This window comes from Chiloscyllium punctatum, chromosome 38, assembly GCF_047496795.1.
Source record: "Chiloscyllium punctatum isolate Juve2018m chromosome 38, sChiPun1.3, whole genome shotgun sequence".
In the NCBI taxonomy this organism is placed as follows: domain Eukaryota; kingdom Metazoa; phylum Chordata; class Chondrichthyes; order Orectolobiformes; family Hemiscylliidae; genus Chiloscyllium; species Chiloscyllium punctatum.
The window spans coordinates 20,542,540-20,555,780 of record NC_092776.1 but is presented as its reverse complement, the minus strand read 5'-3'; the positions used below and the strand labels follow the sequence as shown (position 1 = coordinate 20,555,780).

The following is a 13,241-nucleotide window of genomic DNA, read 5'->3' as shown; positions in this document are numbered from 1 at the left end:
GGTGCTGTGAATCGGCAGTGCTAACCACTGAGCCACCATGCTGTCTGAATAGGCCTGGGCTGTTGTCCCTGGAATATCGGAGGCTGAGGGGTGACTTTCATAGAGGTCTATAAAATCATGAGGGGCATGGATAGGGTAAATAGACGGTCTTTTCCCTGGGGTAGGGGAGTCCAGAACTAGACGGCATAGGTTTAGGGTGAGGGGAAAGATATAGAAGGGACCTCAGGGGCATCCTTTTCACGCAGAGGGGTGATGCATGTGTGGAATGGACTGCCAGAGGAATTGGTGAAGGCTAGTACAATTGCAACATTTAAAAGGCATTTGGATGGGTATATGAATAGGAAAGATTGAGGGATATGGGCCATATGCTAGCAGTTGAGACTAGATTGGGTTGGAATATCTGGTCGGCATGGATGAGTTGCACTGAAGGGTCTGGTTCCGTGCTGTACATCTGACTAAATGACTGCAATTGTACCAGCCGCCTGATATGGGAGACAGATATGGGAGTAGATGCGGCAGATGCGAAGGAATTGGGAATATGGGATGGTGTTTTTACAGGGGGCAGGGTGGGTGGGTGGGTGCAATCTAGGTAGCTGTGGGGAGTTGGTCGGTTTGTAGTAAATGTCTGTGTTGAGTTGGTCGCCCAAGATAGAAATGGAGGGGTCTAGGAAGGGGAGGGAGGAGTCAGACGGTCCAGGTAAATTTGAGGTCAGGGTGGAAGGTGTTAGTAAAGTGGATGAACTGTTCAACCTCCGCGTGGGAGCACGAGGTAGCGCTGATACAATCATCGATGTAGCGGAGAAAACTGTGGGGGGGTAGTGCCAATGTAGCTGTGGAAGATGGATTGTTCCCCATATCCGAAGACGCAGGCATAGCTGGGGCCCATGTGGGTGCCCATGGCTACTTCTTTGGTTTGGAGGAAGTGGGAGGATTGGAAGGAGAAGTTGTTAAGAGTGAGGACCAGTTCAGTCAGTCGAAGGAGAGAGTGTCAGTGGAAGGGTACTGGTTGGGTCGGCGGGAGAGGAAGAAGTGGAGGGCTTGGAGGCATTCGTGATGAGGGATGGAAGTGTACAGGGACTGGATGTCCATCGTGAAGATAAGATGTTGGGGGCCGGGGAAGCAAAAATCGTGGAGGTGGAGGAGGGCGTGGGTGGTGTCCCAAACGTAGGTGGGGAGTTCTTGGACTAAGGGGGACAGGACAGTGTCGAGGTATGCAGAGAGGAGTTTGGTGGGGTTCTCCAGCTTCCTCGTTTCCCCTCCCCCCCACCTTATCTCAGTCCCAACCCTCTGATTCAGAACCACCCTCTTGACCTGCAATCATCTTCCCGACCTCTCCGCCCTCACCCCTTCACCGGCCTATCATCCTCACCTCCTTCCACCCATCGTACTCCTAGCGCCCCTCCCCCCTACCTTTTATCTCAACCCTCTTGGCACACCAGCCTCATTCCTGAAGAAGGGCTTATGCCCAAAACATCAATTCTCCTGCTCCACGGATGTTGCCTGGCCTGCTGCGCTTTTCCAGCATCACATTTTTCAACCAAGGAAACCCAGTAAAGTGAAGTCAAAAGGATATGGGAAGTTAAAAACAAACTGTCTACATGCTGAAGTCATGCCTGGCACAAAGGAAGATATTGGAGGTTGTTCAATGCCATCACCACATTCCAGGTCATTGTCAGTGATCCCTCAGTCACGTCCAAGCTTCAAAGCGACCTTCCCTGCATCTTAAGGTCAGAAGTGGCAAAGTTTACTCATGATTGTAGGGTGCTTAGTTCTATCCTCAACTCCTCAAAACGCATCAATGTCTACATCCTGCAAGACGTACACAACATACTGGCATGGGCATAAAATTGCCAGCTAATGTTCACACTACAGAAGCGCTACACAATGACCACCTCCAGTAAGTGCAAGTCTAACTATAACAGTGTATATTACTGTCCTCAGGCTAGGGCATTGGTGACACTGAATACTGTATGCAGTTTTTGGTCTCATTACTTAAGGAAATATGTAAATGCATTGCAGGCAGCTCAGATGAAGTTTATTCAATTGATACTTAGAATTAATGGGGTGGATTGTCTTATTAGACTAGGTTGGACAGGCAGACTCGATTCCACTGGTGTTTAGAGTGACAAGTAACTTAATTGAAATCACCCAAATTCTGAGTGACCTTGACACATTGGACATGAATGTTTCCTCTTCTGTGTGAATCCAGAACTATGGGCACTGCTTTCTCTCAGTTGAAACAGTTTGGAACATCTGCCTCAGAATGGGGAATTTGAGTATTTTTAAGGCAGAGACAGTTGGATTCGCTTGCATAACAAGAATCTAATTATTTGGGGAGTACAAAGGAATGCAGAAGTCAAAATAAATCAGCTATATTATTCAATGGCAGGACAGAGATTGAATACTCCTTTTATTTGATGCACATAGCTCCAACAAAATTCAAGCAGCTTAACACCATCCAGAAGAAAGCGGGCACCCTATCAGTTATAGAGTCAGATGTACAGCACAGAAACAGACCCTTCGGTCCAACCCGTCCATGCTGACCAGATATCCCAACCCAATCTAGTCCCATCTGCCAGCACCCAGCCCACATCCCTCCAAACCCTTCCTATTCATATACCTATCCAAATGACTTTTAAATGTTGTAATTGTACCAGCCTCCACCACTTCCTCTGGCAGCTCATTCCATACATGTACCACCCTCTGCGTGGAAAATGTTGCCCCTTAGGTCCCTTATATCTTTCCCCTCACCCTAAACCTATGCCCTCTAGTTCTGGACTTCCCCAACCCAGGAAAAGACTTTGCCTATTTATCCTATCCATGCCCCTCAAATTTTGTAAACCTCTATAACATCACCCCTCAGCCTCCGATGCTCCAGGGAAAACAGCCCCAGCCTGTTCAGTCTCTCCCTGTAGCTCAAATCCTCCAACCCTTGCAACATCCTTTTAAATCTTTTCTGAACCCTTTCAAGTTTCACAACATCTTTCCCATAGGAAGGAGACCAGAACTGCACGCAATATTTCAACAGTGGCCTAACCAATGTCCTGTATAGCCACAACATGACTTCCCAACTCCTGTACTCAATACGCTGACCAATAAAGGAAAGCATACCAAATGCCACCGTCACTATCCTATCAACCTGTGACTCTACTTTCAAGGAGCTATGAACCTGCACTCCAAGGTCTCTGGTCAGCAACACTCCCCCGAACCTTACCATTAAGTGCATAAGTCCTACTAAGATTTGCTCTCCCAAAATGCAGCACCTCGCACTTATCTGCTCCATTAAACTCCATCTGCCACTTCTCAGCCCATTGGCCCATCTGATCAAGATCCCTCTGTAATCAGAGGTAACCTTCTTCGCAGTCCACCACACCTCCAATATTGGTGTCATCTGCAAATTTACTAACTATATCTCTTATGCTCACATCCAAATCATTTATATAAAATGACAAAACGTAGTGGACACAGCACCAATCCTTGTGGTACTCCACTGGTCACAGGCCTCCTGTCTGAAAAACAACCCTCCACCACCACCCTCTGTCTTCTACCTTTGAGCCAGTTCTGTATACAAATGGCTAGTTCTCCCTATCTTCCAAGAGATCTAACCTTGCTCACCAGTCTCCCACAGGGAACCTTGGCGAATGCCTTACTGAAGTCCATATAGATCACATCTACAGTGCTGCCCTCATCAACCCTCTTTGTTACTTTAAATATTCCATCCCTTCACCACCAGTATGAGATCACAAAAGTGTATAAAAGCGCAAATCAGAGCACAATTGATTATAGACCAATTGAGCCTGCTCTGCCATAAGTATATTCAATAATTGAGTGTCCACAGCTTTTTGGGGTAGAAAATGCTAAAGATTCACAACCCTTAGAGTGAAAATATTTCTCCTATCACTCCTGAACAATCATATTGTTTCTGTTGGCTGGAAAGTCTAAAATGGGAAACATTCTCTCACTACCCAGTCAATTCATCCTTCAGAATCTTATATAGCTCATGGCATCACCTTCCATTCTAAGATTCAGACAACAGACCCAGTTTATTCTGCCTCATTATTGGACAATACAGTCATCTCAGATACCAATTTAGTAAACATTTGCTGTGTTGCCTCCAATGCAATAATATTCTCTCTCAACCTAGGAGAGGAAATTTGTATACAGTAATCTTGTTATGGACTCTCCAAAATTCATGCAATTGTAGCAAGGCTTCTCTGCTCTCTGTACATTAAGCCCAACATGTCATTTGCTGTCCCAATTACTTATTGTACCTACATGCAAAGGAAAAATTCCTTGTATAAACATGAGATTTACCATTTGAATATTTAAATGAATATTTTTAAAGATAGAAAAACTACAGTGTGCTTTACTTGCACAATTTCCCACACCTAAATCTCACCTACATACCATAGGTTTCATTTTGTATGTTTTTTCCAACTTCCAATCTACAACAGTATGCTGGATGATACTGTGAAATGAAAGAGGTCTGAACAAAGAATGGAGACTACAAAGAACTGAAGGAGAGATAAAAAAATATATTCATTACAGAATAAAAACCACAGTCATTTAGAGGTTTAGAAATTGATAATGTTTACAGTTTAGGTTTCTCCTGAGTTGCTACATCAAAACCCAAATGTTACACAATAAAGGTGTACACAGCAATCTCTACATTGAAGTCGTGACATCAGAGCCAAAACCGGATGAGGAAACAAGCATAAAGCACATGAAAGTGTCAAGCACACATATTAGAAGAATGTAATGAAACTAAAAATACTATGAATGTTGGAAAGCTGAAACAAAGAATGCTGGACAAATTCAGGGGGTCAGGCAACAGATCTGTGGTCAAGTATGACTTTTAGAGAACTCAAAATGCTAACCATTTTTCTCTCTAATGTTCAGAGTTCAACTACAAAAATTCTCAACATGTTCATGAAGTCTAATAGTTTCCAGATTTTCAGCCAACTCTTGACTTGCATTTATGTAGCAGCTATAGCAAACATTCCAAGAGGAGTCAGGGAGCTGTATAGCACGGAAACAATCTTCAGTCCAACCCGTCCATACTGACCAGATATCCTAAATTAATCTAGTCCCATATGCCTCTAAACCCTTCCTATTCATGTACCCATCCAGAAGTCTTTTAAATGTTGTGACTGTACTAGCCCCCACTACCTTCTGTGGCAGCCACACATACCCCATTGCATGAAAAAGTTGCCCCACGGTTTCCTTTTATACCTTTTCCACCTCAACTTAAATCTATGCCCTCTAGCTTTGGACTCCCCTACCCTGGGGAAAGGACATGATTTTACAAAATTTGATAAGGTCACCACTCAGCCTCCAACACTCCAGGGAAAACAACCCCAGCCTTTTCAGCCTCTCCCTATAGCTCAAACCCTCCAATCCTGGCAACATCCTTGTAAATCTTTTCTGAACCCTTTCAAGTTTCACAACATTCTTCCTATAGCAGACAGACCGGAACTACACAATATTCCAAAAATGGCCTAACCAATATCACATCTCAACTCCAATACTCAATGCACTGACCAATAAAGGCAAGTGGACCAAACATCTTCACTATTCTGTCTACCTGCAACTCCACTTAAAGAATTATGAACCTGCACTCCAAGGTCTCTGTTCAGCAACACTCCACAGGATCTTACCATTAAGTCCTACCTGGATTTGCATTTCCAAAATGCTGCACCTAACATTCAGCTAAATTAAAGTCAATCTGCACTGATCCTTGTAACAGCTGGTCACAGGTCTCCAGTCTGAAAAGTAACCTTCCACCACCTTGTCTCCTACTTCAAGTCTGTTCTGTATCCAAATGGCTAGTTCTCCCTGTATTCCAAGTGATCTAACCTTGCTAACCAGCTTGCCATGTGGAACGCTGTCAAATGCCTTCCGAAGTCCACACAGATCACATCCACCAATTTTTGTTACTTCAAAAAAAAAACTCAATCAAATTAGAGACACACTATTTCCCAAACACAAAGCCATGTTGATTATCCTTAATCAATCCTTGCTTTTCCAAATACATGTAAATTTCTGTCCCTCCGGATCCTCTCTAACAACTTGCCTGCCACTGATGTCAGGCTCCCTGGTTTGTCATTCTCTAGTTTTTCCTTACCACCTTTCTTTAATAGTGACACCACGTTAGCCAACCTCCAGTCTTTCAGCACCTCACCTGTGGCTATCGAAGATACAAATATCTCAGCAAGAAGCCCAGCAATCACTTCCCTAGCTTCCCACAAAGTTCTAGGGTACACCTGATCAGGTCCTGGGGATTCATCCATCTTTATTTGTTTTAAGATGTTCAACACCTCCTCATCTGTAATATGGTCATTTTTCAAGACTTTTTTTGTGAAGAGGAAATGAAAAGGACATCAGAGAAGTCAAGATTAACATAAGGAGTTGTGCAAACAAAGAGCAACTAGAATAGCTCCTAAATAGGCAGCAGCAGGTACAACAGCAGTCCTGAAAGAAAAACAGTAAAGCAAGCCACCGATTTGTAAAAGTAGGAGCTCAGAATCCAAGGGGATAAACAAAAAATCTAAGAGAGTTAGAGCTTAGATGTGAAGTAGTGCCCTAGCTGTATTAATAGGCAAAATAATAATTGCCAGGAAAAGTCTTTTGCAAGTACGTAGAATGGCACTGAATAAATTTATACTTTCAAACCTGTGAATGAATAGAGTGCCAAGTGGTAGTGTGGCTTATCTACATTAGATTGAGCAGTACAACTCAACTCTTGCTAAACTTATTCTGCTGAAGTGTTCATCTAACTCTAAATAGAGTTGCACAATACTTACAAGTTGGTGTAGCTCTTAACACCACTTTCTTAAACAGGCTATACAGTCAGCACTATTTTCCTGAATATTAAGTAACATTAGGAAAAAGAGGAAGTAGAGGATCCTGCATCTTTTATTGCTCAGTTCCTCTTGGAACACTTTAGCAAAGATAATTGCGAATTGTTTCACAAATGACAATACAATGCAATTTATTGTCACATGTAGGTTTACAAAAAGCACACGGTGCCTAAATTAAATGACAGAAGTAAAAGATAAAAGTGAAAATTAAGACAGTTCATCTTAGGTCAATTTCAGTTTGGTGGAAGTCAATTAAAATGTAAAAGATATATGCACTGAAAACAAAACTTTGGTTTGAGTGATACCAGAGAGCTAATAACATGGATCACATGCTCTACTGCAGGTGCAATCAATACAACTCTATATTGTTCAAAAGTCATCCTGTTAAACAAGTTAGATTTGATCTTCAATTTTCATTTCCTCTCCACAAACCATACAATCCATTCCTGAACGCTATTAGTAGTTGCAATCAGAACACCAGACTCATTCAAGAAAAAGATACTGTAATCAGAGATTGAGGATTCAGTATGCTGAAAAGGATTACATAAAATGGAATAAAGGACAGTCTTCGTCTGATTTACGTTACGATGTCTTTGTATTACAAATGCTGATTTTCTTTTTACAAAGCTTCTAGTTAGCAAATTTTATTATAGGTTGAGGAGCGAGGGGAATATGCTCAATACATAAGCATTTCCAAGCCACAAAAATATAAACCACAAGTTTGCCGGTACTTGTTTCTAAGCAGACCCTCATTTTGCCACAATATTAATTAGCAATATATAACCCACTCATAATAATGAGCAGAAAAGCTGTACTATGTTAAAAGGCCAAGAGATTTGCCTTACAAAATGTTCCACACTATGACATGCACAAAAGCAGAAATCTGGCAATGGCAAAGGCAAGTTATCTACCCTTAGCTATTTAATATCATACAAAATTCAACTCCCGCTTTTAAAAGGGAACTGGATAAAAACGTGCACAAGAAAAGGTTGCAAAAATCCTGAGGGGTCAAAAGTCTAACCTTCTTCCAAAGAAGCACCATAAGTTGTGAGTCAATGGTCTCTTCCCTGAATTCTACTATGCCACGATTCTAGAGGAGTTTGCACTGATGTTTGGCTGGGAGATTTACTTCAACATCAAAACATCTAGCAAATGAAAATCTAAACGCTACTTTCATCCAAAGTACCTGTTTCTGTCTCACTTTCCTCATGTAGCACCTAGGTTTCTCAAAGGTTGCTAATGATAGCTTGAGCCAAGATATCACCATGGCATAAGTATGCAGACATTAAGAACGCAGCTGATATATAATTCAACCCATATTGTTGCTATTATTCAGCACAACACAGTAGTCATCTACCCAACAGAGCAAAATGACCCTGAATACGTCTCATACCCACTGACTAAGAACTTTAAAAGCATAAAAACAAACTGCTGTAAAAACATAAGTCTGGCAGCATCCATGTAAAGATAGAGTTAATGCTTCAAATCCAGTGACCCTTCAACAGAACTGAAAAGTAGTGAGAAATAGGGTATTTATGCCGATTAACTATCACACTGCACTGTGGAGTAGGCTGTTGAGTGCATACTGGTTGCTGCATTTCCTAAATAAACACTGACCACATTTTGGAAAGTGCTTAATTGATTCTAAAACATTTTTAGACATCTTGCTATGGTGAAAAACTTTTGTTAATGTATTTTAAAAATCAGAGCTTTGACATTTGGAACTATTAAATAAAAAAATTCAATTAGAAACATCAGTTTTCTACCTTGAGAACGCAAATGTGTCTACATCTTTATGAACAAAGCTCAATGTCAATTGCTTGCAACCCTCCCAAATTCACTCTTCATAGTACTGGATGATTCTAAATATAGCTTCAAAATAAAGGTAGGGAGTGGGTTAGGCAAGATTGTTAAATGTAGAGAATTTTGTAAATTTTCAGACAGATACAAAACTTGAGAAGAGAAACATCAATTTCATTATTGACATGCCAACAGTCGGAAGCTATTGATGGCATCTGGAACTTTGATAGATATTGTCAAAAATAACATTTTAGTGTTTGAATGAAATTCTCTTAAAAACAATTTTAAAATATGCAGTCAGGTACAGGAAATCTTATCTGCCTTGCAATCATATTCTCCACAACTATGTTCCTGGAAGCAGCCAGAGCACTTAAAATAGATCTGGTTACAGTTAACTAGCATTACATTATAACACCTAATTTTCCCTTAAAACTTAGAGATAGGTTGATTGGACTTCCAAACTTTGCTTGTAGCATCAAACTTGAAAACTGTTTTCCCATTGTTTTCTAAAAGCAAGGTTCACTAGTACTCTTTTGCCATATACACTTGGCTTCATGTTCAAACATATAAATGTAGATAATCGTGAGGTGCTGCATTTTGGTAAGGCAAACTAAGACAGGACATATACACTTAATGGAAGGGTCCTAGGGAATGTTGCCAAACAGAGACACCTTAGGGTGCTGGTTCATAGTTCCTTAAAAAGGTGAAGTCACAGGTTGACAGGATAGTGAAAAAGGCATTTGGTGTACTAGCCTTTATTGGCGAGTGCACTGAGTATAGGAATTGGGATGTCATGTTGCAGCTATAAAGGATGTTGGTTAGGCCACTTTTGGAATGCTGCATTCAACTCTTGTCTCCCTGCAATAGAGAGGTTGTTGTTAAACATGAATCTTTTTTTGAAAATTTCAAAAAGGATACTGCCTGGGTTACAGGGTTTGAGCTATAGGGTTTAGAAGGATATGGGCTAAATGCTGACAAATGGAACTAGATTAATTTAGGACATCTGCACAAGTTGGACACAAGGGCTTGTTTCTGAGCTGTACACTGACAGTATGATTCATTATAACAGGAACAAAATTAAATCAGTATGCATTTGAACCTGGAGATCAATCATAGTAAGTGCCCCAACCAAAACAATTCTGAACATTTTTCCATATACCTTCTAAAAGGCACACTCCTCCATCAGGTGGTCCTTCAACCACACGAAGGAGTGCTCTGAAAGCTAGTGCTTCCAAATACACTTATTGGACTATAACCTGGTGTTGTGTGATCTTTAACTTTGTACACCCCAGGAGAAAGTGAGGACTGCAGATGCTGGAGATCAGAGCTGAAAAATGTGTTGCTGGAAAAGCTCAGCAGGTCAGGCAGCCTCCAAGGAGCAGGAGAATCAACGTTTGGGGCATAAGCCCTTCTTCCTGAAGAAGGGCTTATGCCCCAAACGTTGATTCTCCTGCTCCTTGGAGGCTGCCTGACCTGCTGAGCTTTTCCAGCAACACATTTTTCAGCTTTGTACATTCCAGTCCAACACCAGCATCTCCAAATCCTTCTAAAGGATATATTCATGTCAAAATTTAAGCAAAACATGTTTAGCATTATACCTCATCACAAGTTGTTTTAAACTTTAACAGTTTAAGGCAGCATCCAGGAATAATCTAGTCGTAAAATATCTCAAGGCAATTAGTTACAGGTGATCTCCAAACACATTCATTTGACTCCAAATTTAAAGGTCTTGCTTCATTCTAGTCACATGATTAAATCACATGAAGCTTTGGAGATGATCCTGTAACAAACTGGGTGTGATCGGATTCCTGGAATAATTTTGAACACAAGGGAGACACTGGGTCTTAAAACAGCAGCAGGGCAAAAACAAATTTTGACAATGGGTTTAATCTGGTCACAGTGACACTGGGAAACTTTCAGCTGAACCAAAATGATACCCTTCCCGTCCCCTCTCGCCTGACACCCAACGTTATTATGTTTCACGAAAAAAAAGCCCAATATTTTGGACACAATTCAAAAGGGGGGCAAAACAAAGCGCTACAGTGACCAAGCAACAGACCTAGCCCACTGAACAAATTGATGCAAATGAAAAATAAAACACTTTTACTGAGATGTAAACGCCGCTTAAATTCTTGCGATTGAAAGCGGAACCGGTTATAAACACAACTAAACTAAACTAAACTAAACCCTCAGACGACAGATTTCAACCAGCCCCTTCTCCCCAGCCGACCGCACATACTCAGCCTCGGCTGGGAGCTAAAAATCCTCGTCGCCGCAAGTGCGTGTTCCTGAGCCGCCAAATGAGGTCCATTAGCCACGGCCGCCTGCTCCACCATCAGCGACATCTTCTCTCCCGCCCCCCCCGTCGTCAATGGCTCGGCCTCCCCGTCACGTGATCTCGCCCTTAACCGGCTCCGTCTACGTGCACGCAACCATGCGTCATCACGCAGACTGACGGACGCCGGGCGCCTGCATCACGTGAGTCATCTGACCAATCGAGACGAGCGACGGGCAACCGGCGTTGCTCAGGCCGAAAGCCTCCTTCGTTAGTCTGGAGGCAGCGAGTCGAGGTTTTCAGTTAAATATTTTCTAATCCATCTGTTCAGATATTTCATGCAACATCTCTTGAGCAGGTGGGACTTAAACACAGTTCTCCTAGCTCAGAGGTAGGGGACACCATAACTGTGCCACAGGAGCCTACTTCAGATATTTTTAATCCACCAGTTCAGATAAATTATGATGCATCTGTGAAGTACAAGAGCCTTCCTCATTAACGCTGTGTCAAACGTAGCAGTTCAGGTTTTTATGTTACGTTTACAGTCGTCTGGATTACTACCCCTTCCCCACTCCACTCCATTAGAAAACTTTGCAAAACCTCATCCTTCTCACCAAAGGTTAACATTCTGCAGCACAGCTACAAAGTGCAGGAGAAACTCAGCAGGCCTGCAAGAGTCTGTAGAGGGAGAAACATAGCTCACTGTCGTTTGGAACTGAAAGGGGGGCAGTAATGTGATCGTTTTGATGCGGTTTGCGAATACACAGGAGGGGGGGTGTCAGAGGAACAGATGGTGAAAGCAAAGTATTGCAGATTCTGAAGATCTGAAATTAAAACAGAAAGTGCTGCAGAAACCCAGCAGGTCTGACAGCAGCTGCAGATAAAGAGAGCGTAAGCTAACGTTTCAAATCCACTGACTTCAGAATGATTCCTGACGTAATAAGGATGCTCAGAGCAAAGGGTAAAGATGGTGTTTATGGTGGTACAGGAAGGATATAAATGTAGATATTTGTTAATAGGAGAAAATAGATCAGCTCTGCTGAGAGCAAGCCCAAGCTTGCAACACAGGAGTAGGGGAGAAGCAGATGTAATCAAAATGGCAGACATGGTTATGGTACATGGTCTGAAGATTTCAGAATTGAGTCTTGAAGGCTGTAAAGTGCCTAAGCTGAAAATTAGGTGCTGTTCTTCTAACCTGTGTTGGATTTTGTTCGAACAATGCAGCAGACCTAATACAGAAATGTTAGAATGAGAACAAGATGGTATATTGAAGTGGCAAGCAATTGAAAGGTCAGGAATCATTCTTGCAAACTCAACAAAGTTGTACTGCACCAATGCAGATGAGGCCACATTATGGGCAGCAAAAATAGTACACTGTACAAGTAAATCTCTCCACCTGAAATGAGCCTTAGACAGGGAGGAGGTAAAAGGACAAATTTTACACCTTCTGCAATTGCATGGAAAGGTTCACAGAATAAGCGAACAGATGTTAGGAATGATAGAGGAGTGAATCAGGGTGCAGCAGAGGGAATGGTCTGTGAAATTCTTACAGAAGAGAGGAAGCTGTGTTTAGTTATGACATCCTGCTGTAGACGGGTGGAATGTAGAAGCTGGTTGCATGGAAAATGAAGACTAGGGAAACTCTATCACATTTCTAGGAGGGAATGGAAGGAATGAGGATGTAAGTGTAGAATGGTTGGACACAGCTGAGAGCCCTATCAATCATGGAAGTAAGGAGGAATCCTTAGTTGAGGAAAAAAGATGATGTGTCTTAAGCACCCCGTGGGAAGTTGCATCATGGACAGATTCACTGCATATGGAGGAAATGTGGGAATGGAATGAAGTCTTACAGAATCAGACTGTGACGAAGTGTAGTCAACGTAACTGAGAGTCAGTGGGTTGGTAGTCAGTATTGATTGACAACCTATTACCAGAAATGGAAACAGAGAAGTCAAGAAAAGAAAGGGATGAGTCAGAGGTGGACCGGATAGAGGTGAGAAGAGATTGGAAATTAGAAGCAAATTTGATGAATTTTTGAAATTTTGGATGACAGCTAGAAGCAATACTGATAAGGTCCTCAGTGTACTGGAGAAAGAGTTGTGGGAGGGGACCCAAGCAAGACAAACAAGCAATGCTCAATATACCCAATAGAGATAGCCATAACTGGGACCCATAGCTGAAAGTATCCAAAATAATTATTTACAAAATAAAATGAGGGGAACAACTCATAAAACACAAATCTTGCACAGTAATTGGAAATTGTAGTAAAAGACAGGAACTGGAGAAATGCTATTTTAAATTAAATA

At 41.9% G+C, this 13,241-nt stretch overlaps 1 protein-coding gene across 1 annotated transcript in view; it reads right to left on the bottom strand.

Moving 5' to 3' along the window:
• atp6v1ba (ATPase, H+ transporting, lysosomal, V1 subunit B, member a) overlaps positions 1–11,050 on the bottom strand; it is an 81,009-nt gene extending 69,959 nt beyond the window's left edge. The window contains 1 exon segment of the mRNA XM_072557341.1: positions 10,900–11,050. Within this exon segment, the coding sequence (XP_072413442.1) occupies positions 10,900–11,005 (106 nt within the window). The 5' untranslated portion in view covers positions 11,006–11,050.
• Positions 11,051–13,241: the final 2,191 nt, after the last annotated feature.